Source organism: Arachis ipaensis, chromosome B01 (genome assembly GCF_000816755.2).
Source record: "Arachis ipaensis cultivar K30076 chromosome B01, Araip1.1, whole genome shotgun sequence".
NCBI lineage: Eukaryota > Viridiplantae > Streptophyta > Magnoliopsida > Fabales > Fabaceae > Arachis > Arachis ipaensis.
This window is the reverse complement of record NC_029785.2, coordinates 19,591,066-19,600,953: the sequence shown is the minus strand read 5'-3', so window position 1 is coordinate 19,600,953 and position 9,888 is coordinate 19,591,066. Positions and strand designations below refer to the sequence as shown.

General features: G+C 41.4%; 1 protein-coding gene across 1 annotated transcript; it reads right to left on the bottom strand.

Moving 5' to 3' along the window:
• LOC107647814 lies at positions 7,724 to 9,409 on the bottom strand. The gene is made up of 2 exons (XM_016351864.1): positions 9,074 to 9,409; positions 7,724 to 8,899 (listed from the first exon to the last, which is right to left on the bottom strand). Exons 1-2 carry the CDS (start codon positions 9,407 to 9,409, stop codon positions 7,724 to 7,726), a joined length of 1,512 nt encoding a protein of 503 aa, XP_016207350.1.

Below are 9,888 nucleotides of genomic sequence, written 5' to 3'. Positions count from 1 at the left end.
TTAATTAGGTGAATAGAAATTTATTTTTCTTTATAATTTGGACATGGTTTATATTTCTTTTTTTTTTTTTTGGTCATGTACATGGTTTATATTTCGGTCTAGCCATCCAAATTTATTGAAATCAAATGCTTTGCACAAAAGAAAGTTGAACAATAATAGATTATCTACATTCTCTTTTTTCTCCATTCACAATGCGTATTACGAAAGCATACAAAAAAAGGAGCCCAAAATTTTCTGCCCAGTTCCACAGCCTATGTTTTGAGCCCAACATCCAATACAACATCCTTTAATTTATGGCTAATTAACCTAGTCCAAAAAAAATGATGGCTAATTAAATTTTCTTAACAACCTATTGAAAATCGATACATCACAATCACTGCATCACCATCACATATCATAAACGTGTCTCCCTCCCACGTCGACATGTACAGACAGCATTTGATGTTTTTTTTCCCGTATATCAGCATCACAGAATTTCTCTAAAAGAAAGTTCACATAATCATATGGGGTGAACACTGAGGAGTTTAGCATGGTCTAAATTCCAATTAAATCATAACAAATTGTCCAATTTTGCTAGCAGTTCTTAATGTCCCTTAAATATGCTTTTGACCACATAAATGCTAGAATACTAGTTTTGGTCTTTATCGGATGGATTTTATGCCAAGTACTCCACCATTTAATTCTTTTTAGAGTAATAATAACACATTCACAAAAACAATCTTAAGTCAAAAATATATTTTGGAAAAATACTATAAGGTTAGTATTCCGACACAGGCCTAACGGGCTCAACCCAAACTCACTCAAATAAAGATGAGTTGAACTGGACTTTCTTATGCCACCTGGTCCAACGAAGGGGTCTTTACTTCCCTTAGTTAAAAGATTTACTCACTACATCGGTTATCACCACACAATTAATTACCATCCCACCTCGCATAACTTCCTAAATAGTGGGAAAAATAACCGCCCACTATTATCAGAAAATGATTCACTTTGGCACTTTGCCGNGCTGATTCTCTCTCTCTCTCCCGTTGAGGTAAACCCTAAAACTTCCTTTGAGAGCCGCCGCCGCCGCCTCAATCTAGGCTGCGGTGGCCCTCCGATGCTCCTATCTCCCTTTACCTCTTCTTCTTTGCTCCTGTCTTCTTAACTTTTCTTCCTTTTTGTCTCTTCTGCCTCCGCTTCTTCCTTTTCCTTTCTCCTTCTCCTTTGTTTGTGTTTTTTATTCACCTCCACCCATTTTGTTCCGTCTCCTCTTTAACTTCTCCTCTCTTTTGTCTTTGCTTTCCTATTTCTTGCTTTAATTTCTGTTTTCTGCTTTTCTTTTAGAGATCTAGATTTGAGATCCAGATCTAGATCTAAAATAATTTCCTTCGGACCTGAACTTAGCTCTGTGTTCATGTTTGTATAACCCATATGTGGTTTTTTCCCTTTGTTTGTGGTGGCGTTTTGGTTCCCGTTATGGTTGCTGGTGGTGTTCTGATGATACAGATCTGATCTTGCTTGCGAAATAAGAGTGTCAACCGAGTTATGTCCTCAGAGGCTGAACGCCCAATCTCTCGAGTTCGATCCTTTCCTTTGTCTTGAGATGCGAAAGTATGAGCAATGAAGAGGAGGGGGAGTGTACCTGCAAAGGCACTCCGAAGTTTAAGTTAGTATGATATCTCGTTTTTCAATGAGTCTAAAAGAATACTTTACCTCGCTTTTTATCCTTGGCTATTTGTCCGTTATGCTCTTTAATATTAAGGTCGGTTATAAAAGAGCGGACAACGTCTATTCATTCGTCTGCTGTTACATCATCGGTTACGATGGAAGCACTTTTGGCCGAGTTATGGCTCATGAATGGACGAGCTTATAACGGATTGTGCCGAGTTATAGCTTATAAAGCGGCGAGTTCGTAATGGATTTCACCGAGTTATATCTCATTTATTATGACCATATCACAGCCCCCAAGCTTGGCCTATGGAGAGTTATTTTTAATGAAGCAGGTTGAGCTTATTGAGGAGTTATAACTCGGTGAGTTAGGTTGCTGAGTGAGGCCCCAGTTCAACTTACTTCATTAAAAGTTCTTTATCTTTTTGTTTTGGGGAGTTGTGTCGTTGTGTTTGTTGAGGAGAGAGAAAGAGTATTTGATCATTAAATTCTCTTATTTTCCCAAGGCAAATACACCGTTTGATGTGATTGAGGAAGCAGTTACCTTTACAATGTGGTTAAGTGAATGGTTTGGGAACTGAGTTGCTTATCCCTGACCCTTGGTGTTTCTCCTTTGAAAACAAAATGAGTAAAAGAGGTATGCATGCGTTTCGTTTTATTTTCTAATTTTTTCATTTGCTTCTTCTTCCTTCTCTGCTTTTGCTTTTGTTTTTGGGTTGGTTATGGGGTTTGAGAAAGAGAAGACGAAGGAGATTGATTGGTCGTACGACTAGGTTAGTGAGGACGTGAAGGGTCTGGTGTTTTTGTTTCGGGATGATGCAGTCGTGAAGGAGGTTGATGTTGGCAGAGTCGTGAGGCCTGGGTCTGGGGTTCAAGTGGAGTTGTTGCCATGCAGTAGTGAGGATAGGTTGTATCATAGGGGGCAGGGGTTTGAGTATTTTTATATGCATAGTTGTGTGTTGGAAGAACTGAGGGTGAGGTTGCCATTTACAGTGTTTGAATGTCAAGTTTTGAAGCAACTAAACTGTGCTCCTTCACAATTGCATCCCAATGGTTGGGCCTTTTTGCGTTGTTTTGAAATACTGATGGAATTTCTTGAGGAGGATCCTTCTGTAGATTTGTTTTTCTCTTTGTTTCAAGTGAAAGGGGTTTGGAAAGGGGGTTGGGTTAATCTGAACAGTACTCCTGGGTTTGGTATCTTCAAATTATATAAGTCCTCTTTCAAGGACTTTAAGGAGATGTATGTGAAGGTGAAGATTGTTGAAAAAGAGTTTCCATTTTATATTGACGAGTTCTTGGCTGAGAGGTTTTCCCTGTGGTGGTGCTCGGAACCCCAGAATATACTCGGGGCTGAAATTATAACTCCGAGGAATGTTTGTATAATAGAGTTTTTGGTGGAGCAAATTGATCGGAAGGATTTGATCTCCATGTTTGAACTTTTAAAATGGGAGGAAAATAGGGCTGCTGTTGTAGATTACATGGGTGAGTTGTGTATATGTGTTAATGATTGATTTGTGTATCTCAGGCGTACTGAGCTGTTGTTTTGTTTTTTGCATTTTCAGGTGGTAAGTATCCAGGGGTCTCTGCTGCTTCACTTAGGTCGCGCTTTAAAAGTAAGAACTTGGAGAAAGAGGTATCGTCGTCCAATCGTGAAAAAGTTGTTGGAGCTGGAGAAGTTTGTCAACCTCGTCAGGGCCGGAGGAAGGTGATTGCAAAGAAGAGAAAATCGAGCGTGGTCGATTTGTCCGAGGATACTAGTGAGAAGGGACAAGGGGTTTCATTAGAGGAGATTCAAGCTTTTGTTGTGAATCAGAAAAAGCTGCATCAAATGACTGAACATAGTGAGGGTATTTCTGTATGGGGGAAGGAGTATCCTTATATGGCTGTTGTTGATGAGCATTGTCAATCCGAAGTGGACGTGTCGTTGGCAAATGAGGTCCGCGAAATGGCTGTTGGTCAGTATATGCAGGTAATATCTTTTTGTGTTATGGTTGTTTTGTTTGCTGGTAGTTACTGGTATATTTCATTGTTATTTGTTTTATGGTTTGTAGGTGGTTGGTTTGAGGATAGCTAGTTTAGGTCGTAGTCAAGAATTGAAGCATAAAAAGATGTTGGTAGATAATAATGAAGTGTCGCTGTTGAAAGAAGAGTTAAGTAAGTCTAGAGTTGCTGTTGCCGAACTTCAGAATAAGCTGGCTGAAACTGAAAAATAATTGAAAGAGACCAAGGAAAACTATGCCAATGATGTTGAGGATCTGAAAAAGAAAGAGGCGAACTTAGCGAGCATGGAAGCTCGGCTGATTGAGGTAACTACGAAGCTTAAAGAAGTGGAGAAGAAAAAGGGTGATGAGATTTTAGATTCGTTTGTTGAGGGTTTTGAGAGGGCGTCTTTACAGGTGAAGTTCCTTGTGCCTGATGCTGACTTGTCTGAGATGGATCCTGGGAAGATTGTTCAGGACGGCAAAATGGTGGATGATGATGGTTTTGCCGAGGATGAGGCGGAGAATGTTTAAGATATTATTGTAATTATTTTGGTACTATATATGTTTGTTTCTGTTTTGATGACTTGGTTGGCCAAGACTTGTTGATGTTTGCTAAACAATTATATGCTATTTTGTAGCCTGCGAATAGAGTTTGTTTGACTTGTTGTGTATTTGTGGCCAATTTTGATTTTTAAATGTTTGAGAGGCCTTCGCGTAATTTATGGGAATGTTCCGTTAAGAATATTCCTATTAGAATTTGCCGATAATGTTCTGATTGAGATTAGGCGAGGGTATTTGTCAGTTTGAAATCATAGATAAATCTGCCTCGTATGATATTTATTTTAGAAGCAATCCTTGGGATGGTGGAGTGGGAAAGTTTGTTATATAAGAAGGGGTGAAATAGACTTTATATAATGATATTTGTAATCCTTTGGATACAAAGGTTCAGGTAGGCTAGCCTCGTTAAAACCTCTCCAAGCAAAACCTTTAGAGATAAAATCTTGGTAGTAGGAAAAAGAGTATTAGCCTGTCCCTGAGTTTTAACTATAGAATTTCTTTAACGAAGATACATTCCAAGTGTTGGGTAGGATTGTACCATTTAAAGTTTCTAGTTTATATGCTCCGTTGCCGAGGACTTGTGTGACTCGATAAGGCCCTTCCCAATTTGCGGCGAGCTTGCCATGCGATGGTGGGCGTCGTGCGAGCTCTGTCTTTCGAACGACCAAGTCGCCTTTTTCGAATGTTCGGCTTCTGACCGACTTATTGTAGCGCGGAGATAATGTCTGCTGCGCGGCGCGCTGTCTGAGGGTGGCCATATCTCGGATCTCTTCAATGATGTCTAACTCGGCTCATCGGGTTTGATCATGCTTGCCGAGCTGTGTCCTAATCGAGCTGTGGGAGATCTCTAGTGGTATCATTGCTTCCGATCCATAGACAAGTCGGAAAGGTGTCTCTTTCGTTGATGATTGGGGTGTTGTGTTATATCCCCATAGTACTTCCGGTATGAGGTCGGCCCATAGCCCATTTGCGTCATCCAACTTCTTCTTGAGTGCGTGCAAGATCACTTTATTTGCTGCCTCTGCTAGTCCGTTCGTCTGAGGATGTTCAACAGAGGTGAAATGTTGTTTGATTTTGAGGTTCTGCAAAAAAGATTGAAATTTCTGATTGGCAAACTGGCGACCATTTTCAGTTACGATGTGATGAGGAATCCCGAAACGGCAAATAATGTTCTTCCAGACAAAAGATATTACTTGTTGTGATGTTATTTTAGCTAAAGGTTGGGCCTCGACCCATTTTGAGAAGTAGTCAATTCCGACTATAAGAAATTTTACCTGGCCCGGCGCCGTAGGAAACGGGCCGAGAATGTCTAATCCCCATTGGTGGAAAGGCCAGGTGACATCGCTATGATGCATATCCTCTGCTGGAATGTTGATAGTTGGAGCGTGCTTCTGGCAATTTACGCATGTCCGGACCTTGTTTTGGCTATCTTGTTTTAGTGATGGCCAAAAGAAGCCGGCGCAGAGGACTTTCGAGGCTAGGCTCCGAGCTCCTGTGTGGGTTCCACAGAGCCCCTCATGTGCCTCTGAGAGTGCTATTTCTGCTTCGGGACCGCTAAGGCATTTGAGTAAAGGTCGAGTGTAACCTCGTCTGTATAAGGCTCCGTTTAGTAATGTGAAGAAGGTGGCTTGTCTTCGGAACCTTTTGACATTCTCAACGTTTTCTGGAATGTGGGATGTTTGTAGATAGTTTATGAAATCTGTTTGCCAATCACTTTCCTGAGTAACACTTAGCACTTTTGTCAGGTCAATGCTAGGAGAATTTATAGTAAATTGATGTAATGTAGATATCTCGGACTGAGTACTGCCGAGCTTAGATAAAATATCAGCTCTTTGGTTTTGTTCTCCGGGTATGTGTTTTATTTCAAATTCTTTAAATTGTGAAATCAAATTTTTGACTAATAATAAATATTTGGATAGAAGAGGGTCTCTTACTTGAAACTGGTCGTTTACCTGTTGAACAACCAACAAGGAGTCACAATATACCTTGATTGTGTATATTTGAAGGTCTAAGCAAACCTGAAGTCCTGCGACCAGGGCTTTATACTCGGATTGGTTGTTGCTGGCTTTAAAAGATAGGTGTAAGGAATGCTCGAGGACGGTACCATCTTCGGCTTCGAGTCGTATTCCAGCGCCACATCCTTCTTTGTTGGATGAGCCATCTATGTATAAGGTCTATTGTTTTGTGTGGTCATCTTCTGATGGTATCGTAAGTTCTGCAATAAAGTCGGCTAAAAACTGCAATTTTATTACTCCTCTAGACTGATATCTGATGTCGAACTCGGATAGTTCGATTGACCACTTTATAAGTCTCCTTGCAATGTCGGGCTTGTGTAGTACTTGTCGTAGTGGGTGATCTGTTTTGACATTGATGACATGACTTTGAAAATAAGGTCGAAGTCTTCGTGCTGAGAAGACTAATGCTAAAGCCAGCTTCTCTATCCTCGGATAATTAAGTTCGGCATGGTGGAGTGTTTTGCTGACGAAGTAGACTGGTTGCTGAATTTTGCTTCTCTCTGTGACAAGAGCCGAGCTTATCGCCCAATCAGTAACGGAAAGGTATAGAAATAAATCTTCCCCTTGCAGGGGTTTTTGTATAATCGGCGGTTGCGAGAGAGTTGTTTTTAGTGTGTTAAAAGCTTTCTTGCAATCGTCGGTCTATTGAAATTTGTTTTTCTTTTTAATTGTTTGGAAAAAAGGATTAGACTTTAAAGCTAAACAAGGTACAAATCTTGATAAAGCAGCAAGCCTTCCTGTGAGGCGTTAGACTTCTTTTATGGTCTTAGGACTTGTCATTTCCAAAACTGCTCGGCATTTGTCGGGGTTTGCCTCGATGCCTCTGTTTGTTAACAAAAATCCCAAGAACTTACCACCTTGTACGCAAAAAGCGCATTTTTCCGGGTTCAGGCGCATGTTGTAGTGGCGTATCTGGGCGAATATTTCTGTTAAGTCATCAAGATGATTGTTGCCGACCTTTGTTTTGGCGACCATATCATCAACATAAACTTCGATGTTTCTGCCGATTTGTTTGGCGAAAACTTTATCCATAAGACGTTGGTAAGTTGCCCCTGCATTCTTTAATCCAAAAGGCATAACCTTATAACAGTAGTTTCCGAAGTCAGTAATAAAAGCTGTTTTACATTGATCGGAGGGGTGCATAAGTATTTGGTTGTACCCTGAATATGCATCCATGAAACTTAAGGTAGCGTAACCGGAGGCGTTATCTACCAAAGAGTCTATGGATGGTAAAGGATACGAATCTTTTGGACATGCTTTATTTAAATCAGTAAAATCGACGCATATGCGCCACTTACCGTTTTGTTTCCTTACCATAACCACATTGGCGAGCCAGGTGGTAAATCTGATCTCTTTGATGAACTCGGCACTAATCAGTTTTTGTGTTTCCTCCAACGACGCTTTTTGTTTTTCTTCGCCAAGCTTTCGTTTCTTTTGTTGCACAGGTCTCGCAGACGAGTTTATAGCTAGTTTATGGCTGATGATTTGTGGGTCTATGCCAGGCATATCTGAAGGTTTTCATGCAAAAAGGTCGGCTTGATCTTGTAAGAAGGTGGTGATGGTGTTTAGCTCCTCCTTGCTTATTGAGTTACCTACAAAAGTGAACTTGTTAGGGTCATTGTTGAAATATACCTTCTGTAAGTCGTCGGACGAAGTTGGCCTTTCCCGGAAGTCGGCTCTTGGGTCTAAGTCGGCTAATGCCGAGCTAGTGTGTGTGAGATCGACATTGTTAACTTGTTGTTTTGAATTATTGTGGAATTTCATGTCGATGTTGTAACAGTGCCGAGCTTCCTTATGATCTCCATGAATTGTGACAACATGATCGTCCTGTAAAGGGAACTTAACACACAGGTGAACTGTAGAAACAATGGCGCCGAACTTGTTTAAGAAAGGTCGGCCAAGGATAATATTATATGGACTAAAGCAATCTACAACTAAATATTGTATATCACAAGTTTTTGAAAGAGGATGCTCACCCAGTGTGGTTTGTAACCACACTGATCCTATTATTGGGACGCGTTCGCCGGAGAAACCGACCAGATCTCCCCCTGTTGACTGGAGGATGTTGTTACTGAGCTTCATTTTTTGAAATGTTGAGTAGAATAAGACGTCGGCACTACTTCCAGGATCTAGCAGTACTTTTTTGACCAGTAGGTCTCCCAACTGAAGAGTTATAACTACGGGGTCATCCAAGTTCTGTATACTAGAGTTGTAGTCTGCTTGTGTGAATGTGAGTTGCGGCAGTTGTGTTGGATTTTCTGTTTCACTTTGTGGGCCTTCTAACGAGCATATTGATCGGAATGACCTTTTTCTTGCCGAGTTTGAGGAGCCTCCACTCGCGTATCCTCCTGAAATATAGTTGATGATTCCTCGTGGCTTTTCGTAATTGTTCGCTGATACCTTCTCTTTTCCTCGGTATTGTTGTTCAGATGAGTCTTCGTTCCTGGAAGGTGTGGAACGTTTTTGGATGTGACTTCCGATGTACTTATCGAGGTGGTCTTGCCGAGCTAAGCGTTCCAAGAGGTCCTTTGCTATTACACAGTCATCAGTGGTATGGCTGTGCTTCTGGTGGAAGGCACAATATTTGGATTTGTCTGCGTTCTTAGTGTCTTGATAGGTGCCGGCCTTTCTTGGTGGTTTGATGAGTTTTGAATGTAGAATCTCTTTGATGATATCCTCTCGCTTAGTGTTAAACTGCGTATAAGAATCAAAATGAGGGGTTAGTTAACCTTTCTTACTAGTTGGAGTTTTATCGTCGTCTCTGTAGGTTGTTCTATCAGACTTCCGAGCTTGTCGGAGCTCCTCGATATCGATTTGTCCTTTTGCTTTTTCCCGGAATTCGGCCAGAGATTTCGGCTTTTCTATCACAATGGTTTCTTGGAACTTTCCAGGTCGGAGGCCGCTTTTGATTGCGTGCAAATGGACTTCTGGATGGAGATCAGGTATACTGATGGCGATTTTGGTGAAGCGAGTCATATAGTCTTTCAGGCTTTCATTCTGCCCTTGCTTGATAGTGTTCAGATAGTCAGAGTCATGCAGATATATTGCGGATCCGGTGAAGTGCTCTTCAAACAGCTTGGTCAGTTGTTGAAATCGCGAAACAGAACCTGCAGGCAAAGCACACAACCAATCAAGTGCAGGGCCGTCTAAATAATTTGGAAAACAACGGCATAAAACAGTGTCGGATGCACCGTTGACGATCATTATTGATCAGAACTTCTTGAGAAATTTCTTCGGGTCTCCGAGGCCATCATAAGGTGTGAGGGTTAGTGGCAGAGTGAATCTCTTTGGCAACTCGAAGTTCATCACTTCCTCGGTGAAGGGTCCTACAAGGTCATCAGGTCCTTCTTTTGCATCTTCGGGATGAATTACATCAGCTCGGATAGTCTCCGAGACATGAGAGGGTGAATGATGCTCATCATCCTCTGGCTGCTGGTGATGAGCGTCGTTGTGTTCTGTCCGGACATGATTCAGTTCGGTGATTTGAGCGGCCATTATTTGGTTTTCGTCAGCTATCCGTTGATTGGCTTGTTGTAGCTCGACTACCATCCGCATAAGTTCGGATAATGAAGGAGGTGGTATGTCAGCCATGAGTACAAACAAAGACAATGGGACCAAAAAGAGAATTTTATATCTTCGGCCCCACGGTGGGCATCAATTGATCTTGCTTGCGAAATAAGAGT